General features: G+C 42.8%; 2 protein-coding genes across 7 annotated transcripts in view; one reads left to right on the top strand and one right to left on the bottom strand.

Annotated features, from left to right (window-relative positions):
- The window catches only part of LOC306660181 (protein prenyltransferase alpha subunit repeat-containing protein 1-like), a 631,547-nt gene that overhangs the window by 199,196 nt on the left and 410,230 nt on the right, over positions 1–22,121 (bottom strand).
- Positions 15,136–22,121, top strand: part of LOC306660171 (annexin A8-like protein 1) — a 94,648-nt gene continuing 87,662 nt past the window's right edge. Inside the window, exons 1-6 of one of the 7 annotated variants that reach the window (XM_079138349.1) lie at positions 15,233–15,255; positions 18,100–18,190; positions 18,696–18,908; positions 19,320–19,414; positions 20,797–20,910; positions 21,557–21,647. In XM_079138349.1, coding sequence (XP_078994475.1) covers positions 18,887–18,908; positions 19,320–19,414; positions 20,797–20,910; positions 21,557–21,647 — 322 coding nt within the window. In that variant the 5' untranslated portion in view covers positions 15,233–15,255; positions 18,100–18,190; positions 18,696–18,886. Of the gene's footprint in view, positions 15,256–18,099; positions 18,191–18,695; positions 18,909–19,319; positions 19,415–20,796; positions 20,911–21,556; positions 21,648–22,121 lie in introns of all 7 variants that reach the window. The other 6 variants (XM_079138352.1, XM_079138351.1, XM_079138350.1 and 3 more) reach the window with 6 other exon arrangements.

Below are 22,121 nucleotides of genomic sequence, written 5' to 3'. Positions count from 1 at the left end.
TTGCTCTCATTCTGGAGAGTGTCTGCAGAGCATAATGAGAACCACTCACATATTCTCAAGCTAATATTAATTTCTTGACAGTCTCTTTTTGCAAAATAATGCTAGGAGGGGCTTCAGAGGGAGGGTCTCCAGAGGAGGCTAGGTCCCTTTGAGTAAGGCCTATCCAGATGGATGGGCTGGGCTTTCCAAAGCCCAGCAGTTTGGTTTCCAGTGGTGGTTGGATTTAGCTGCCAAGAACCCAAATTAGGGAAGGATTTGTTGACAGCTCATAAGAGGACACTCTGAAAGACTGATTGAAGGTTATTGCCAACCCTAGACAATAAATAGACATATATGCAGCCCAGAGGAAAAAAAAACATGTGCAAATATATATGTATAAACGTATATATATTTCTCTGTGTTACCAAAATAAATGTGTTTCTCACAGTCTTTGCCATGGATAGTATGATCAAAACCAGCTGCTCCATGTAGCTCTTCATTGAAAGGAATAAGAGGGGTGGGGCTGGCAGTAATGGGGGATCTGCAGACAACTTCAGCATCAGGCTGACTTATCACCCTGGAAATGGATAACATCCTGGCTCAAGCTACCTGTCATGTGGATGTGATGTGGCTCTGAGCAGTCCGGTAGATGACAGGTATTTACTTCACCCCCAAATCTGAGAGGCGTGAGGTCACGTCACAGGGGGAGTCAGTTTACTTGTGAGCCAGTTCATTTGCATTTCTCATTAATCCAGGTTAGACCGTTTTTCAAGTTGCTACCACGATCTATTCAAAACAGTTCAAACATTTGACTTTGTTTTGGTTGAGTTTACTCTAATGTGGTTTTTGCATAGCTCTCTCTTTTATGGTAATCCAATGTTCTGCCAACATTTCTCCTGCTATGTGCACCAGCTAAGGAAACCAGATGCTTTGGGTTGGTCTTTTCAATGGGTCTGAGTGTTGTTTTTGTTTAGTATTTCAGAGGTTTGGCTGAAGAGAACCACTTTATAAATTTGACCCCTACTGTACCCCATTTCCCAACCTACTAATAGTTTTGGCTACTGCTCACATCTTGATTTGAAATTTCTCCCCATCACCAGGCAGATTAGCATGTGGAAAGACAAGTGCATTTAGTTTATCTTGTGTGATTTGCTTCATTTTTGTGTTGATTGTTAATTCAATTCTGTAGGTTAAAGAGGGTGGGTGGAAGAACAGAAGGCTGACCATGACCACGCCCTGTATTGTCTCTCCACCAATCATAGACAGGAGTAGAATTGTTCTTTGATGTGTAGGTGTTTTTTTTTCCCCTTCACACCATCAGTGTGGGAAGGAAACAGGCCGACTCTCGTAGGAGTGTTGGCTTTTAATGCAGGCTGAAAGCATTTCAGAAGAGTAACTTGGCATTGAATCAAACTAATAAGTGGAACTGCTTGTCCGTATGGATTGAAAGAAGACTTTCTAGGGCCTCAAGGGTTTGTGGGAAAGAGAAGAGGAGAGAAAACAATGGTGAACTCTGTCAGAAGGAGCTTTGTAAAGTAGGCAACTTGAAGTCAGTGTGCTAGGAAGTATCCAGTACAAATGGGGACATGTCAAAGGAAAACAGCCTGGGACTTTAACCCTCTAGGACCTGGATCCTACCCTTCTAGTTGGTTATTATGATTCACTGGTCTTTTTGACTTCATACTGAAAATGAGGAAAGACTAAGAAGTCCATGACCTGATTCAGAAGCCAAAGAAAACCAAGGAGGATCAAGTGGTACCCCAAGAATGGGTATGGGAACCTTAAAAGTGCATAGGTGGAGCCAGCTTCTGAGACTGCATATGGCACTTAATAATGACAGCATCATGGAAAACAGAGAGGAGAAAGGGTGAGATTTTTAGTAAAGAGAATCCGTGGGATGCCGGTTCTTCCCTCCAAGGACCTTTAAGGTTGACCTGAGACCTGGAATTTAAAACTAAAAGACACAGGGTAAAGAAAGTATAAAAGGGAACCAAAGTTCCAAAACAAAAAGAACAGAGGGCAACCATTAATGGGTTAAAGTCCGTTTAAGGCTGAAAGTCTAAAGTCCAAAGAAGAATGACCAGACATTGGTTTTTCAAGAATAATAGCTACAACCACACACAAACTCCAAAGAAAGAAATCTCCAGGGAAGAATATTCAGAGGAGAGTCTTGGCATCTATTCCAGATGTTCAAAAGACTGCACTTTTCCACTACAAGTTTGTGCCTTTGTGAAGTCCACTAACAAAGAGGCGGTCCATTTGAAGTGGGACTCTTACTACTACTGTAAAATGTAAATAGTTATCATGTTCCCATGATGCACCAAAGCAATGTGAGGAAGCTCAGAGAAGAAGAGTAGAAACTGGGTAAAGAACCAAGGTAGAGGCATGGGCATTTTTGGCAGAATGGCAAGCAAAGATTAAGAGCCACTATGGTTAAAGTACAGTTTGTTCCCACAAAAACTCATGTTGAAATTTGATTCGCAAGGTAATCATGTTGAGAGGCTGTGGAACCTTTAAGAGATACTTAGGTCATGAGCAACTCCGCCTTTATGAATGGATTAGGTCTTGAGGGAGTGACTTTGGTTTTGTGGGACAGGTTTAGTTATCAAGAGAATGAATTGTTATAAAGCAAGATTACCCCTGGTGTTTTGGCCTCTTCTATGGTAATATGCCCACACTCTTGCTTTCTCTCTCACCCTGTGAACTATTCCACTCTTCCTGTGTCCCCAAAAGGAGACAAACAGATGCTGGTGCCATTCTTTTGGATTTCCAGAATTGTGAGATAAATATACCTCTTTTCTTTATAATTCATCCAGCCTCAGATATTTTGTAATAGCAACACAAAATGGACTAATTACAAGAGTAAATCAAGAAAATGGCTCCAATTTGTAGTCCTAGTGGAGCATTATATAAACCAATTGCAGGCTTTGGTTCTAGAAATTATCAACTGAGTTTGGATCTTATCATAATTTTCAAACATACTTTTGAAAATCTAGGCACATTTTATTTTACTCATGGACTCTAATGATTTTAACAAAGGGAAAACTATCTTGTTTGGGAAGAGATGATTAATTTTGACAGTAGCTATCAACAAGACCTGGATTAATTAGCTTTCCAACAATTCTGAATGTTTATTATAAATAGTCAGAGATGGATGGTTACACAATGTAAGTGAATGGTTTGTGAAGAGATTAATGTCATTTTAAGAGTTTTTCAGGATTTGGCTCACTTAGAGGATATAGATAAACTGGATTTCAACTATTGTGTCATTTTATTTTACTGTTCCTTTTCATCCTTTTCTGTTATCCTCTACTGTTGATTTTAAGAAGTAGCTCATCAACCTGTGCATCTATGTTTGTGAAAAGCCATGACCAGGAGCAGAGATTTTTCCAAGAGCGGGAGAAGGTAAAGGCAACACTCACAGACAGAGAATGACGACTTGTAGGGAGTGATGGATCCCTGGAAATCACATGTTTGTAAGGAAATGATTTCAAAATCTGAGGCCAAATGTGATATAGACAGACAATACTGATATTTTGAGTAGGTTGAATGATGGTTTTAAAGTTCTAATCATAGGAACCTTAAGAGTCTCAAAAGGCTGATATTACTGCCAACAAGGCTGGGGAAGGAGGTTAGCTTTTTCCCTCCCTTTGCTAAGCTGTATTCGATAGTGGGATATTTATACAGGGCCATTGTGATACAATGATTGGAAAAATCATCACAATTATTTCTCTACCTGAACCCATATTTCTTTTCTTCTCTCTCTCTCTCTCTCTCTCTCTCTCTCTCTCTTATACTGGGGATTGAATCCAGGGGTGCTTTACCACTGAGCTACATCCTAGCCCTTTTTATGTTTTATTTGGAGATAGGGTCTTACTAAGTTGCTGCATCTCACCTTGAACTTGTGATTCTCCTGCCTCAGTCTCCCGAGTTGCTAGAATTACAATCCTGATCCTATGCCTGGTTTCATATTTCTTAAAATATGATTTTTCATCTTACTCCATCTGGAGGAGAGACTTTTCTGCCACCCCTTGAATCTGAACTGGACCTGTGTCTTGCTTTGGTCAAGAAGATTGTGTGGTTGAAGTGACAGGGCTCCATTCTGAGCCGGCACACAGATCTTGGCTCCTGTCACCCTGCCATTACAATGTGAGCAAGCCCAGCCTGGTCTATTGGAGAATATGAAGTCACACAAAGCCAAGACATCCCAGTTGTCCCTGCTAAGAACATGTGAGATCACTGAGTCCTTACCTGTCCACCAAATGAAACAGATACATGAACATACCTGGTTGAGGTCATTCAAGTTAGGCTCAGATCACAAATCAACCCAGAATACTCACATACAAGCAGTTACTGTTTTAAACCACAAACTTTGAAGGTGGTTTGTTATGCATTATTATTTTGAAAATGGATAGTTGATAAAAAGTATCTTAGAATTCATGTTGCATATCCAAAGGAGATAAGGAATAGAAGGTGGAGAGTGCACATATGATTGATAGGGATACCATATGATAAGACAAGTCACTTATTGGAAACACCATATGGAGAAGAGTCAGAAGGAATGTCATTGGGCAGAAAGAGAAATAAGTGTCTTCTAAGGAATTATCAGAAAAGTCGCTGGTGATCTACTGCATGTGGATATCTCTGAAGTCTACATATCAACCACTGCAGCACTAAAACAGATTGGGGAAAAAACATTCTTTTGTAGAAGGATGTGTATATAAAGGAACCATTGAGTTTGACAAAAACAAAATCATAAGGGGTGATAGAAATCAGATTATAGGGTTAAGATGGGAAGAAGAAAAGACAAGACAAAGAAAACTTCTTATGCTTGCTAGAGGAGATCTGTGGGAGGGGCTAATGAAGGAAAGGGGAGTGAAAACTTTTCCAGCAGAGGGACAGAGAGGTCACACCAGAAAGGACAGAGCAATGGTACCTTGGTCTTTTAGCGGCTCCTTCATAATTGTAAGACCATGAAGTCAATGTCTGACTCAAAGTCCTCCAGCTTCTGCAGATATTCATTAGTTCTGTGAAATTCCTCTGTGCGTTTCAGTTACATATTCTAGGTTGGGAACAGCCTGAGAGCCAAACATAACATGGCTATAATATTGTTTTACTCATGTTACAGATGAGTAACTCTAGATATCGAGTAGTTAAAAACTTGCCCAAAGTCAAACAGGAAGCCTGATATTGAGTTGCTGAAAGACCCTGGTTCTGCAAATAAACTTCTAGTCCACTAGCTTTTCACCAATTGAGTTAGAAATTAGAAGTCCACTTATCTATGGATCCATTGACTTAAGCCAAAAATAAAAAGTTCTTTCTTATACGATGTCCTAAATATCAGAATTTCCTTTTTTTTTTTTTTTAAATGAATTTTTCACAGGGGAATCACTATTTAATAAGAGATCCAAATTTAATTTTTTTTAAATCTGTGAGATAAAAGTAAGCCAAGCACCTATGGAAAACTAAAACATGTCAGAAGAGAACCACATATACATTCATCACATTCTGTGAAAGTTTTATTTTCATATGGAAACTGAGGTTTAATGCAGGATGAAGCACAAGGAGATATATTCACTGAAAACCTTCTTACTAATGTACACATTCCCACAAGGACCTAACTTCAGCAAAGTGAGTCTATTTTTATCTAGCTCCAATAGAATATATTTAAAAAACACTGATTTGGACAAGTTCTTATGACTGCACCGGCTCTTATACAGTATTAAATATTGAAGACAGTCTATTCAAAGAATGATTTCAGCATCTAGATGAGATACGTGCTATGATAAGACAGGTTGGATTAAATTATGTTAGAAAGGGAAGAGTGTACTGTTGCTTTATTTTGATCCTCGAGGGTTTACAAAGTCAAAACTTCTGTAAATCATCTGAAAAAAAATCAAGGTACTGACAAGGCCTCTGATGCCCGAGGATGACCTCTATGTGGAAGACTTTTGCTGCAGTCTGCGCCTGGTCTAAAGTGGATGGATACAACCCGATTGGGAGAATCCATAAAGCTGCCAGGGACGGTGATGTCAAAGGAGTAAGGCGTCTGCTGGTTCGCGGGGGCTGTCATGTCAATGACATAGACAAGAAGAACAGGTAATAGAGTCTGCAAGTCCTGCAGCCCCAGAGGCAAGGGGTGTACCAGAGGAGGTGGGTCCGATGGGTCAAAGGCCTGCACTACCCCGGCCATGCCCTGGAGGGGACAGGGCAGCTGGGTGGTCAGGCCTTCTTTCACCAACATGCATGGCTTTCCTATGCCCAGGGAGTCCTCAGCACACCATAGTACCTGTGGACCTGGGGGCAGTCTGTCACCCAGGCCTTCCTAAGGAGCAGCTACCCAGAAATATCTGGAAGAATTGGTGACATATTATATTAGTAGGAAAAGAAATATGTGTGAATGAAATGCCTGTTGTTTGGAGTAAACTAGCTGGATTTTTGTGCCACAAAATAATTCCCTGATCAAATATGGATTACTAATTGTAGATAATACAATAAGAAAAAAAGATAGAAGAAAATATAAGTCCTTCTTTATACATTTATATGTGTGTATGTGTGTCACACACAGAAACTTTTCTGAGTCCATTAGTGGCATCATAGCCTATCTTGGTATGTACCAACTGCAGTCATCCACCACTACTTTTAAGATATGGGCAAACCCTGCATTTCAGCTTTTGTATTAATCATATTTTGAGCCAGAGGACCAGAAATCTAATATCAAAATTTTAAAAATATATTTTTAGTTGCAGAGGGACACAAAAACTTCATTTATTTTTAGTTGGTACTGTGGATCAAACCCCGTACCTCACATAGGCGAGGCAAGTGCTCTACCCCTGAGCTACAACCTCAGGTCCCAATATCAAATTCAATCACTGATTTAAGAAGAATCCTTTGCTGTGCATAACCAATATTTATGACAACTTACAACAGCAATTAAAAAATGTGTTTTTTAAACGTTTTGGAGGAAATAAAAAAGTGATTTTCCCTCTGGCACTAAGGTCAATAATGATCCCTCTTGTTCTGAGTCTTCAACAACTTGGACTGCACAGCCACTGGTTCCTCCAGCTCTCCAGTCTGCAGATGACCACTGTGGGACTGCCCAGCCAATCTAATAAATCTTCTCTTCATAATCATTTACACACACACACACACACACACACACATCCTCTTGGTTCCCTTCTTCTAGAGAACCCTGACTACTACAATACTCAGATTGCTAAAAAAAAAAGTAAAGTCATTCTTTATCAGCTTCCCTCTATTGGATAGAGCATATACCCAATTTAACAAGAGTATATATTCTTTACATAAATGAAAGTACAGAATTTTGATTTTGAATCAAGAAAAATATGTAGAAATTTGATATATTTGTAAAAATTGATATATTGTGCTATGATTTTTAAAGGCATCAATAAATATAGTTTCCAAGTCATTCTAGACCCATTGGACCCAGGGAAAATGGATTGCCTTCAACTGACAATTTGTATAAAAATTGTATCTCACAACCTGGGAACAACAATTCCACTTCCAAGAATTGTATCTTAATGCAAGATTCATTTAAGAGAAAAATGAAATAAATGCAAAGAATTTCTCTGTAAGCTCTGTTTAGTAAAATGAGATGGAGAATCTCAAATGTCTCTCAAGAGGAATTTGATGGAATGCTATGTAACTATTTTAAGTAGCTATATTTACTTCCCTATAAAGATTCTCATGAGTAACTGGAGATATGGCTCAGTTGGTAGAGTGCTTGCCTAGCATGAATAAAGGCCCTGGGTTCAATCCCCAGCACAACCAAAAAAAAGAAAAAGAGATTCTCATGGCACACTTTATTTTATTAAAGCATTATAATTTTACAGAGTACTTGGGTTTATTATGACAAAAATCATATATGTATGGAATTTTATTTCAGTCCCCATTCTCCTCACTTCCCCCCACTAATACCACTTTCACCAATAACTAGTTTTGGTTCCTCAAATGTTGAAATTTGAACATTAGAGAAGCACGCCAAGGTGCTATGGGGTCCGGATATCGATGTGTAATTAGGCCACCAGAGATTAAAGTAGGAAAAATGTTTTCTTGGGGGGAAAGAGAAAATAAAACAGGTTGATGGTCAGGACCACCACTCCAAGTAAGGGGAGCAGTAATGATACCACCATTTACCAGTGATGAGTTCTGCTTCCTAAGGTGTTGAAGTATGATGTTGTGGAAATGACAAGAAGGCACTTGGAAAGTAGAAGAAACTAAGCTTTATTTTATACCAGCAGGCCCAGGGGAGATTAGCACTCCAAAATTCTAAACCCGGATCCACGGTTTCTCACAATATTTATAGTTTATTTGACGTCATCTTAGATCCATCCTATCTTTGGGACTTTTTCCTCTATTTTTTTTTTTTTTTAAATTCCTAATCTTTGTGGCTGAAGGCCTTGTGCAGGGTCTGTAACATAAAGCATGGTCCCAGAACAGATAAGAAGAAACAGTTCTTTTCACAGACATCTATTACATTTCAGGAGGGAGTAGTCACACTCTTAGTGCAGTTATTGACACTACAAATGGTAGGGACCCTACTGCAGAAATTCTAAGAGAGGGGAGGGGAACTGACCTCTTCCCCAAGCATTGGACTCTTACCATAACATTTTCCTAATTTCATTTCACAACCAGGTTTGATTTTGCCATCACGACATCAGAGAAGCCTGCCAAGGCACGCATATTAGGCAGGTTTTATTTAAAGGTAATAAAACAGACATCGGGGAGGGAGAAGGGGGCCATGGCTGATGTTCTACAGTCCCAAGAAATAAGCATGCCCTGCAAATCTTATAGATTAGGGTGTCCTTTGTTCTGTTCTCTCCCCCCTTATCTCTCCTTCCTGCCTAGGTCCAGGAGTTGCCAGTGACATCGCAAAAAAGGTGAACAGCAGATGGGCAGGGGGAGGGCCAAAGTGATTCAGGCAGGTAAGAGTCCAGGGGGTATTAATTAACAGCTCCCTGCCTGTAGTCCTTGACAAGGACAGGTACATCTGGTAATCAAGGGGCTCCAGAGATCCTTGACTTTCCATTCCACCAAGGGCAGTCTCCAACTTCCAGATGCAGATGGTTTTCATGGCATCCATTTTCTCAATTTAACCTGATTCCCTGTTTCTGTATTAACTGCCTGTCCCCAATTCTGGCTTCATTTCCCCCTCTAGTTTTAGGAAATCCTTACTGCTATAAGGAAAGAGGCAAAGACTGCTCTGGCTCTTTTGAGCTGGAAGGGGGCCATGTGGGCAAGCTGGTTGGGTTCCCTTTTAGAAAATCAGGTCAATTGAGGGGTCCACAGTAGAAGTCTGATTGGGGAAGAGAGGTTTTAAAGTCATCTGGGTGTGGGTGTTTCTATGAGAGAGAAACAAAAAGACATGAGTACTGAAATGAGATTAATACAAAGTAAATGTTGCAGCATCTGAAACATGTCAATGAATATCATTAAGATGACAGAAGTCAATAATCTCTCACCAGGAGGTGAAAAAACTGAGTTGTTGTTCCATAACAAGGTCTAACAAAGGCTGGAGAGAACAAGGCCTTTATTTGGGAACGTTAACATTGTCAGAGGTATCAGGAATGTAAACACAACATTTAATTCTTAATGTCATTGATGTTCCCAGAAAATATAGTTAAACTTCTTAAAGTCACCTGATTTCTGTAAAATATCATTTTATTGGTATAACCTGTGTTTGGTAGCAATCTCTATATTTCTGTTACTTAGGGCTAGATAATCATACTAACAAACAGATTAAACCTACCTGTGTAGCTTAGGAAGATCTGTAGGCCTTTAACTGACTACACATTTGTGACTCTGGCAGTTTATCTTGATAGTTGTCAGGCATGCCTGCCTAAGAAACTCTTTTGTAGCTTCCAGTCTTTACTTATTCTAGGGGGCTAACACAAATATGCTTCTGATTACCTTTCTGTAGAAATGGCCTTCACCATGCTTTTATGATACTCTGTCAGGTGATACTACTTCTACCTGTGTGTGGCTCTGCCTGTCATTTAAGTATTGTCTTTGAAATTAACACATATGTTTCATCTCATTATTGGAGAAAATAAGCCTGCATGCTAACTTTTAAACAGAAAGGAAACTGAGCCAGAAATAAGAAAGAAAATAAAAAATATTTATCTGGTATTAACTATATTCAATACATATGTATTTCTATATTTCTATACATTATTGCTCTTTTGATGACTTTTATGTTCCCCAAATTTTGGAGATTTTGTTTGATTAGTTTTCACATTTTACTAGTCAGTTGTCTTTTAGTCATTTAACTTATTAAGTAAACCAGTTTTGATACTGCTTTGAAATATGAAGTACTCTACAGAAGACACATCTAGTTTACCAATTCTTTCTTTGTGCTTATAGTCAATGATTAATTTTACCTGTTTTGGTTGTATTCTGCAATGCATGTTGGAATACCATCTAATTATATTTATGCAAAACCTATATCTTCAATGATTAAGCATACATGTGTTTGAGTGCTTACAATGTCTTCAAACATTTTTGGATACATATTTTGAATAAAATGAAGTATAAAATCAAAATCATACAATGAGAAATCAGAAGCAATGTGATATATTACTTGCCATTGAATAAATAGAAAATTTGCTGACTATACAATCTGGCATATAAGATAGTTTCATATTTCTTCAGTACTCTTTTTACCATGGAATTCCAGTTTAATATATTACTTTTCTATCTCCGCCCTACTCATGAATTCCTGAATTTCAGGAAAAGTCTTATTTTTCTTTTGCAGTTAGCTTGGTACCTGGCACATACTGGGGACTCTAATAATGTTTGTTGAATGTCTAAATCTAACTTCAGTTTGGTTAAAGAATCAGTATTATTATTATCTCCATTTGGTTATTACTATTTCCATTTGGTTAAAGAATCAGTATTATTAAATTTATCTAAATAACTGAATGAACATCTTTCATACCTTTTTTATTACATATACTCTGGCAAGTATAAGATAAATGAGTTTAAAAACCTTATAAAATCATTAAATGCTCAAAAAGTTAAAAATAAGAATAAGTGATTTGGGATATTCAGCATCTAAAGAATTATTAGGACTTTGACAGGTGCATAATAAAATATTGAGAAAGGGTCACAAGGATGATAAAACATTGAACCATGAAAGGGGATTGCTGAGTTGATGAATAGGAAGATTGCAAGACTATTCATTGCTTGAAAATTAGCTATACTCTATTACTGTAAAGTTGGAATTCATGTCAGAAACACAAAAAAATACAACCATAGCTTGAAATGTAGATGAAAATTAACTCACCATAGTAGAAACATAACCACAGGGAAAGACAGGGCCTGAACAGAAGTGTGGGGAATTTAAATATCCTTTCAGGGGAATGAGAAGAAGATAGGGGGCACAACTAAAGATGCACAGACATAACAGGCAAAGTGGGGAGGGTGACTGATGTTTCAGGAGGAAGTGTGGGATCCAGTGCACCAATGGAAGGGGATAGTGCATTAGAGAATTTCCATGTCAGTATTGCACTGTAAGAAACAATTTGAATATAGAAAATGGACATGAAGCTGGATTGTATGGAATCTAGAAATTGCCATGAAATAGGTGGCTGTGTAGCCAGAGGGAGGTGTAAGTTAAAAATGAGAAATGCTGTCATGGAAGTTCTAAAGAGAAGCAGAACATCTTAGGTATATTTTAAATGTATTGGAAAAGTAAGCCACAAGGGAGAAGTTGATGGTAAATTGAAAAGGATAAGTGATTGGTCAAGTTTTCAGAGATGATGAGAAATGAGCAAGATAAAATGAAGTGTTCAGGTGGTGGATTTTTCAAAAAAGGAGCAGAGGTAGTTATTGTGTTACAAGAAAAGAAGTCAACATGATGAACATCCTGAAATGCTGGGATAGAACTAAAGGAAGGTAGTTTAAAGTACAAAGTTCCTATTAAAGAGGTCTAGATTTGTTTGAGTTCAAGACAGTCAACTTGGAGCTCTGGAAGAGGTCTGTAAATAAAGTTGATAAACCATGATATGATTTCCATACCACCAATTTTTATGAGACCTTCAATGTATTAACTTCTCACCTCTCTCATTCTCACGTCCTTCCATTTTTAAATTACATTGTGATGAACAGAGGTGTAATTCCCTGATACTTCATCAAGGAAAGACTTATCATTATTACTGGTGGTGGCATCTGCAGGTAGCATTGGGCTGTCAGTTTCTTCAGCAATTGCCTCCGTGGCAGAAAGTTACCTTATCCAAGGACAACTAATTTCGGGGACAACCCACACTCAGTGATTTTGGACAGGGACATAAAGGTCTGACCATTTGGGGCCCAAATGAGAGAATTTGGATAAGTCACGTTAGTTTTAGAGCTACCATTGTGCTGGACAGCATTGCTCTTTGGTCTGCTGTGTAGCTGGGATCTCTCTTTGCCAGGCTTGCTGCCTCATCATCTTTTCCAAGTCTGTTGCTCCAAGACAAATCATTCACCAAAATTTGGTCTATAAATTCTGCCTTAAAGTCACTTCTAGAAAGTTTAACTTGTCATTGAAGTTGCTATAAAGATGTAAAGAGATAACGGTGCCTATGAAAATGTTTTACACTAAGTAAGTGTAGACACTACATGGTTGATAGTTTAATAGAGTTCCTATTTCATAAAGAGGCATCCCATAATCTTCTGAATATCCTAAACTGGCTCATTTTAACAAAGTACTTTCTGTAAATACAGTTATTTGTCCTTTCAAACATGGTCTGTTATATTCTAGTAATTTTTCCACTAGTTTAAATGCATAGCTTTGGAGGTATTCCTTGACCATAGGCATTCTTTGACCATAGTTACCATATTGAATAGGAATTAGTCAGGAATAGTACCTGACCATGTTTTAGGTTGCCTGTGAATATAGTTATAGGTAGTCCCTACTAAGAGTTAGAAACAACTCTATCTGGAACTTGCAGCTGTTCTGAAATATGATAAAGAATCTGTAATTACATGGACATATGAGGGCAAACTCTTAGGTAAGAGTTCAGGGATTCAAAGATGGTGGGGGCAGGGTATAAGAAAAATGGTGCTGGAGGACAGGACAGAGAGACAAGTCATCCTGCCCTGTTTACAGAGTCCCATTACCATGACAACTCCCATCACTGAGAATGTATGGCCTATGATAACTCCCACCACAGGTTCAGCATTCTAAAATGACCAGTGAGGTAAAGTGGACAGCATTCTAATTAGGTTTTCTAAAGTAATCAATGGGGTAAAATTGACCACTCTTCTAATCAGGTATTATAAGGGAACAAATGGATAAGATTTTTAATCAGCCCATAGGGCTGATATATGAGTGTGTGTAAGGGTTTTCAAGCAGGAAGTGTGTTTACAAAAGCAGACTGGCTTCTCTTACAAGGCCTTCAGTAAATCTCTAGCCTTCAGCAAGGCCCAGAGCTCTCTACAGGGGCATTTACACTTCAAAGGAGGTGGTTAGATCCTAGGGAAAGTCCTTTACATTCCAAAAGGAAGGAGTAAATGGTGCTAATTAGTTTTCCTGAAACCCTGCTGGCAGGAACTGGAAGGGAACTCCCTCTCCTGGGGGCCTATTCCTGCAGACAGAGTCCTTAGTTTACTTTCTATCCAGGCCTGGATCAGTTACCCACTACACCAGTGGACCTCAGAGGGCAGGGACATCTGACATTCTTCCTGCATCCTGACCTGGAGCCTGTCCAAGTCTTAGGGGATGACATTTCTTTCTGGGCTCAACAAAGGTCTCTCCACACTATTGCTCCTTCAAGGGGATCCACCTCAATCACCAGCATAACTAGACCTCGATCACACCCCCCCAGAAGAGACCCATCCCAGAATAACTGGCCCCAAACACCCACACTCACCGCCCTTGTGGGCATGCAGGCAGCGTGGCTGAGCTCCTGAGAAGGCCAGCCAGGGTGCCTGGGTCCCAACCCCCAGGGTTCCCAAGCAGGCAGCATAGTCTGGCACTCACGGGCCTGGAATGAGTCTTCTATCCATCACAGGCCAGAGGCAGCTGTGGTCTTCCTCTTTAGATGACATCTCACAGCGCTATCCATAGGAAGGTTCCTCAGTTTTCCTGGCAGCTCTGGAGGGAGCTTGGTTGCCTCCGTTCCCTCTGCTTGCTGACCCAGCTCTGTCTCCACCCACCCAGCCCACACCATCAGAAGGAACAGCATGAGGAATCCATGTGCGTGGAGCAAAGAGCACTGAACCTGGGGTCACAAACCTGGGCATTCTGCATTAAAGGCCAATTCTTAGCTGTTACATGGGAGGATTCACTGAATTTAAAAAACTCAATATTGGGCTGGGTTTCACTCAGGGCTTGGAGCTGTGGGGATTCTGGGAGCCCTGTGAGAGCTTTCTTGGGTTGCAGGATTAAATCCCCAAGGCAGGGTGTTTATGCTAAAGGGTGGGTAGGATCTAGCTAAGTTAAAGGTTAGTGTGGACAGAGAGGTACTTGGGGGAACATTCTAGATACAAGTCCTGGGGTAGGTAAACCCAGAGAGCAAAACAAACCTCCTATCACAGAGATTCCTCCTTCTCTTGGCAGCCAGTGTTTGGGGAGTTCCAGCAGAGAATAGGACCCCACCAGTCCAAGAGACCAGGTGATAATGACTCTGTTTCTGAGAGATGTATCATTTGGACAACTTATCTAGAGGTTCTGCTTCCTACTCTAGCATCCAGAAGTTGTACTTACTTCTTAGGACTAAGACAGGGATTCAAGGGGACAGTAATCAGAGTGATTAAAGAGGTTGCTAGACAAAGCAACACCCCAATGAATGCAGGCTGCTGTGTCCTTTTGTCCTTTGCTGACCTGGATAAGTTGAAATTGTTCAATAAGTGGAAAAGATTCATGGGTTATTTTTGTTGTTGTTGTTTTTCCTTTTGTTAGTTGTTGTTGTTTTTATGTGATCTAGATTTGGTAAAACCTGGAGAAAGCTACAACTGTGTTTACCAAGTGGCCTTTCAAAGGCTGGCTCACAATTTCCAGTCCACAATGATTCTCCAGTGCAAGCCTGGGCAGTGCCTAGGTGGGGCCTGGGAGCCACAGGAAGGGCCCAGAGCCAAGCAGAGCACAGAGGGGAGGGGAGGAGGGCAGGGGTGGTGCTGGGTGGGGCCTGCCTGCACCACCACACCCATCATCAGAGCCGCCTGATTTGCAGTGTATAGTGAGAGTCAGACGTGGCCAGTCTGAGTTCAGGCCCAGCAGTGTCTCTTCTCTTCCTGGGAAAGGTGAACAAGGTGGCCTGGTGGAAAGCTTGGGTAAGTGGGGTCCAGCAGGGCAAGTGGGTTCCCGCCTGGTGTTGGGTGTTGGCCACTTGGGGCGCCTGAGACATCAAAGGCAGAACCTCTGATGCTGAGGTCAGCTCAGACTATACTTGGCTACCTGCGATGTCAAGCCCTGGGGAGGAAGCTGAGAAGAGACTGCCCAGATCTAGAGGAGCCACCACAAGGATAGGACCAGAGTGGGGAAGATGGACTGATAAAGACACCTTGAAATGCAACAGGGAAGTAGGGCTGGGAAGAGTTCAGAGAAAGAACCGCTGCTGGGGTGGGGGTTCCATGTTGAGCTTCCTCTGAGAATGTGTGCAGGGTGTGCACTTGAGCCTGCCCTGGGGAGAATGCAGCAGAGTGTTCTTAGGGAGGGAATAGTATGCAACAGGTAGGGAACAGAGGAGAGCTCAACTTTGGAGAGGCGTAGGTCTGAGTGACTTTAGGGCCCTGGATGGGTTGGAAATGCACCTGGAATCCATTGCCTGCCTTGTGAGGATCTTTGGAATCTGCCCTGTGGGCTTCTCCAGGCCCCATTTTTGTAGTATGTCCTTGGTTTTTGGTATGGTTTCTGACTTAAGGGTCAAGATTGCTCTGTGCCTTTCTTATAAAGACATTTCTGTCTGCCAGCTTCAGTGGACAGCCTCGAGATAGGGTAAGGCAAAATGTGGCAGCCCTTTGGTGCCCTTCATAGAGTGTAATACTGTTGTAGCCATAGGCTATGTAGTCAGCTTGTGGAAAGGTGCCTGTGTGGACTCATTCCCTCCTGGGCTGGCCCCAGCAGGATCCTGAGGCAAATCTATAGAGGGCCTAGGATAGAAACCTACAGAGTTCCACACTAGATCATGTCCAGCCTCTGAGACCCAGAACATTGCCCCTGTTTTTCTAAAACTGGGAAGTGAGGCTCTGCTCTCAATGCAGCAAAACCAGAGCTGGGGAGTTAATAACAAATAATGCTCCCAACCCTATCTTCCAGTTGGGTCACACAGCCTGCTGAGTCATAGACCCTTGGATGCCAACTTGGGGGCAGGGGCAGAACTAGACACAGAATGCTCTGTTGTCCCTCAGGGTCCCAGACGATCTGCATTCCTGTGGGTGAGGCCTTCTTCAGTGAAGTGTCCCAAGAAAACCCAGTGTCTGGGAAAGATTGAATCATGAATTGAGTGGGAGAAGTAAACAGAGCTCTGAGTCAGGCCACGAGTAAAGTCCCAATACCTCTGCTCATTAGCTGTGGGACTGAGTCCGGCTGCCTCTCCTATAAATTGGGACATTAACACCTGCTGAATGTGACTGTTGGGGAAGTTGATGAAATCCAAAGCACCTGACACAGGAAGGCTCTGGTCACAAACTCCTAACAGCAGTATGGGGCTCTAAAAGCAAGGGACACAAGGTATGTGTGCACATAGTTGGGCCACATCTGGAACCACAGTGGTCATCTGGATGGAATTTACACCAAATTTATTGCCAACAGGTTCTGTCGTAAAATATGGTGCTAAGAAATGAGACAGATTTGTCATCAGACATTTGAAATTCAAGCAAAAAAAAAAATCTTTACTCAAAAGAGATAGCCTTACAGATATACAGTAGGTAGAAATCTACAGTGTTTTCAGGATCTAACAGGATTTACATAAAAGGGTAGATGAATGGATCAATGGAGGAAGGGAGGGAGGGAGGAAAGAGAAGGGAAGAAAGTGGAATGGAGGAAGTTGGATGAATAGATGGAAGAAAGGAAGGAGAGCGTATGGAAAGAAGGAAAGGTAGACAGATGTGGTGTTAGGACGGCTGAGTAGAGAACGGAGGAATAGATGAGTGGGCAGATGGGGGACGATGAAAGAGATAGGTGGACAGGTAAGTGGAACATGAAACAACGTGACTGTACTCCTTTCCATTTGAAGAATCTCTAAGGGTCCTTCAGATTCAATGCCTATCTCCAATATCCCTCACTATTCACCATTTCTCCCAGAAAACACCTACTCAAGAGGGATCCTCCGTCTCTTAAGTATCTGAGAAATTATGCTAGGCACAAATCTAGAGAGCCCTTAGTCAAGCCCTGGATTAGAGGTTTTCAAGTCAAGGGCCCAGGTACTTAGGTTATCTGGTCTATTTCACAATCCTCACTCATCCTGCAGTTCCTTCTAAACCGCATCCTGAGACCCACATGAACCTTTGGATGTGCAAATGCTCTGAGCTGCCAGGATGCTCAGCAAGGTGCCTGGTCCTCTAAATTTCTGTGAAGTACCCACTCATTAGGAGAGGGTAGGCTGAGCTCAAGCCACTGGAGACACAAAAGCATGCCCAGCTCTCCAGTCATCCAGCCATGTCTGCACTTTCAGGCAGCTATTCAGTCTTAGGAATGCTTTTTCTCTTTTTTTGTTTTGTTTGCAGTACTGGGGATTATCAAAGACTTTGTGTGTGTGTGGGGGGGGGGGTACTGGGAATGAAACCCAGGGCTGCACACAAGCCTGGCAAGCACTTTACCTCCGACTACACCCAGGGCCCTTCAGAAAACCTTTTCTCATGCACTGATTTTTCACCATTCCTGCTGTCTGATGATGGGGTGGAAGGAGTTGGGGATGGCAGGCCTTGTTGCCTGCCCTCAAATGGTAAGATGAGGTTGGCAGAGTTTTCATGACTTCTCCCTGAAAGCTCTGGTCCTGTTGGTTCCAGTCTGTTGGACGAGGAGTTGGAGGGCTCAGCTTCTGACCTTCAAGGTCCAAGCTGTTCCCAGTGTCCAAGAAAAGTGCTCACCATATAGTGCAGTCTACCACAAGGGCCAGGAGTCTGCACTGTCCTTCCTAGCCCTGCCTGCTTCCAAGCAGTCTTGGTTCTTTGCAGGTTGAACAGGAGGGTGTCACAGTGAAGGGCAGCCCCCACTTCAGTCCAGACCCAGATGCAGAGATCCTCTACAAAGCCATGAAGGGAATTGGTGAGTGGACATCCATGGCCTGCTACTGGAGGACTGGGCCTCTCTGGGGCTTTGCCTCTGCAGTCACAGCCCTGAGAGTTACTGTCATGCAGAGAATTACACTGATGCTAGCTTCCCCGTTAGTGGTCAGTACTGACCTCCCTACCAAGACTGGAGAAGAAGACAACAGATGTTCCTCCCTGAGTAATAGGGAAAGGGGAGGCTATTTGCTGTGTGCTCTGGGTTTTCTCACTTGTAAAATGGCCCAAAGAAATCTGTATCGCTTTGCATTTTGAATGAGATGATGAAAGTACTGGGCCTGGCATGGGCAGTGGACAGGAGTTCAGTGGAGCTGAACCAAGGGGGCATTAATCACGTGGGTTCTGCAGTTTGTTTCCCATTGGATCTACATGCACTCCCCTTTGTCTTTGGCCATCTGGGTACCGTAGAAGCATACTGTGTTGGCTGGCCATGGAGTCGGCTTCCTTCTGTTTCCAGCATTGGCCCAATTCCGCCCTCATCACAGCTGTGAGTTGGAAAGGCCCATTTGGATGGCCCAGTCAGAAGATAAGCCCTGGTCTCTTCCCAGAAAGGATTTACTCCTTACTTGGCTCTGCCTGGTGAACTGGGGCATTAAGAACTAGCATTCTCATCAAGGCCCTGAAGCTTTCTCAAATAGCTTCCTGCCAAGTTCTTTGCTGTAACCCCACTTACCAAATGAGAAAACAGACTCTGAGAGGTAAGCCTGCTTTTCCAGTGGCATAGGTCCATGAGCTGCTCTATGGGTCTAAGATCCAGGGGGTTGTGGATATTCACTTGTGACCTTCTCCCACTATGACCAACATGAGGGGTGGGGAAGGGATGGATATCTCACTTAACCAAGCTCCTAAGACCCAGGGATGATATCCAGAGCCACCTGGTCCTCAGATTCTATCCCTGCAAGGCTGGGCCTGAGATCTACTCCAACATAATGTAGGTGGAAGGTGGATAGTGAAGAGGTGGATTCTCTACCTCTTACTCACTCGATGAAAATCATCAGAGCATTTGGTATGGCCCCACTGCTCAGCCACCAAGCAGTTGTTTTCCCCCAACCCCAGCACTCTCTTGGTCTCCAGGAGGTAGTAGTGGCTTTCATGCTATGTATCTACAGGGACCAACGAACAGGCTATCACCGACATGCTTACCAAGAGAAGCAATGCCCAGCGGCAGCAGATCTCCAAGTCCTTCAAGGGTCAGTTTAGCAAGGTAAAGGGAGGGCTGGGGACTGCAGCCTTAGAGGTGGCTCCATGCTGAATGAGTCCCATCTCTACAGTCAGCTTACTGGAAATATGGACATATAGGACAGTCTTACACTAAACAATTATTCGTTATCCATCTGAAGTTCAAGTTTGAATGGCCATCTATTTTATCTTGAAAACCTATTTATAGCTGCTCAGCCCCAATCTTGTGTTGGTCTTCGACAGTCTGACCCCACTTCTCCCATCTTCTCTCCAGTGCAGTTCTCACAGTTGTCCAAGCTGCTTGGGGTTGTTTCCTGACTCCAGGTTTCACTCATCCAGCTCCCCGAGGTGATCACTCTCTCATGGCCCCACAATGTAGGCCCACCTCCCTTCTGTTTCATGGCACAGGCACCTTCTCCCAACATTTGAACTACGTGCACTGGCCCCCCTGCCTTTGGCCACCTGGGTACTGCAGGAGCATTTCACCTCTCTGCTGCCACTAGAACGGAACCAGATAATTAGGGGTGTACTCTAACAGGAATAAATGCATGCATAGCTACAGTGGCCTACAAATCTTCATTGGCTCAATTGTTATCTTTGGAAATTTAATCCAGAAGATCAGTGATAAAGTCCAAATATTCCCTTGGAGAAATTAGCATGCAGTTTATAATTCTTCTCCCTTAATCTTCAGAGCTGTGCATTATTCTTTGCATTCAACCTTTGGAGAAACTAACATTCAGAGAGGTTGGGTAATACTCAATGTTCTACTACCTGTAACCAACAAGGTTGTAATTTAAATTCAGGTCTAACAAAGCCCTTGGTCTTTCTGTTATTCTTATGCCAGTTAGCTAGGTGTGGCCTGGTGGTTCCTTGTAGAGATGTGTACCCTTTGAAAGACACACGTATAAGAACCCTTTTTTTCTTCCTTCCTCCCTCCCTCCCTCCCTCCCTCCCTCCCTCCCTCCCTCCCTTCCTTCCTTCCTTCCTTCCTTCCTTCCTTCCTTCCTTCCTTCCTTCCTTCCTTCTTTCTCCCATGCCTATGAGCCAAGTAACAGTCATTTAATGGTGAGAAAGCAGCACACTGCCACCCTCAGAGCTTGCAGGCTGGTGAGCAATGGCCGTTTTGCTTAGGATATGATCATCACTAAACTGAGTGCTGAGTTGAGTCACCTGTCTCTCCATCACCCCTTAAGCAATGGTATGAATCAGGATTCTATTATTTGTTTTCAACAGGTCAAGATGCTGATGCTTAGACAGGCCAAGGAACTGACCCAAGAGACCCCAGGCAGCACATGGCAGAGCCCACAAGAGAATCCAGCCCTAGCCCCTGGGCCAGCTGCCACCTGTTGCCTGCACTCCCATGGGCCTAGAGGATAGTATAATCTTCTTTCCTTCTTTCTGCCTTAGGATCTCACTGAAACCTTGAAGTCAGAGCTGAGTGGCAAGTTTGAGAGACTCATCGTGGCCCTCATGTATCCACCATACAGATATGAGGCCAAGGAGCTGCACGATGCCATGAAGGTAATTTCTCTGAGCCACCATTTGGAGTGACCACCTGGGTGTTGGATGAGCCCAGCAAGTTTGCTGCTCAGATGACCACCAAATACAGCAATTGACTGACCATTATGGGGTCCAACTCAGTACTTCTCAAAATGGGGTCAGAACTGGTGTGCAGTAGTATTAGTAAGCCAGTTTTACAGTCCCACACACAGTTCCTGGGGCTCACTTTAAACTTCTTGGCACACCTTCTGGTTTGGCATATTAGGAGGAACAAGGACCCCAGTGACAATGATCATTTCCACTGACAAGCTGCTCACTGCCTGGGTGGTGTCAGGCATTTTACATTTTGATCTCTAATCCCTCCTTCAGGTTGAGGGCAGTTTATTATCCCTGTTTACAGATAAAGATGCTTAGGCTCAGCAGGTGGAGCCACCTATATGAGACCACCCAGCTAAGGAGGGAGAATTGGAACAGAGCTTGCTCACTGTATCCATCACTGAACACAAATGTGAAGTTTCCCCTAGTAACAACCTCCAACAGAGGCCCCACTGAAGTGGGCAGAGCAGTAGCGGTGCTTTCTGAAGTTCAAGCAACTGGAGAAAAACTGATGTGGACGGTTGGAGGTCATCGGTAGAGCACTCCAGCGCACAAAGGTTTCTGTCCCCAGGGCTTAGGAACCAAAGAGGAAGTCATCATTGAGATCCTGGCCTCTCGGACCAAACACCAGCTGTGGGAGATAATGAAGGCATATGAGGAGGGTAAGGCAGCTGCAAAGATGGGTTGGGGGGCCTCACATGGAAATGTCACAGGTTTTGGCTGCTGGGCAGGTAATGAGAGTTGACAGTGTACTAGGACACAATGGAAAGGACTTGTAGATGTAGCTAAGCATCTACATGTGCCAAGTTGTGAACCTGACAGTGAGACTGGACATGATTCAGATCTGATCTCAAGGGCTTCTGTGGGGAGGAGCGTGGGCCTCACCACACTGCCCCTCTAGCATTGTCACCACAGTCTGCTTCAGCAATAGACATGGTGGCTCTTTCCTGGCTGTGCACAGGCTGCCCCAGGGAATAGTGGAAGATCATCTGCTAGGGTCTCATTGTCATGGGGCCACTGGTCACTTATCCTGTGTAGTGACCAGTGCAAGGAAAGCAGAGACCAGTCAGGCCTCCATCTTGTGGACTCAGTGGGGAAGTTTGCCTGAAAGATTTGGCCTTGCCAAACCTAGTGAT

The sequence above is a fragment of the Sciurus vulgaris genome (genome assembly GCF_902686455.1).
Source record: "Sciurus vulgaris genome assembly, chromosome: 4".
NCBI lineage: Eukaryota > Metazoa > Chordata > Mammalia > Rodentia > Sciuridae > Sciurus > Sciurus vulgaris.
This window is presented reverse-complemented; position numbering and strand designations above follow the sequence as displayed.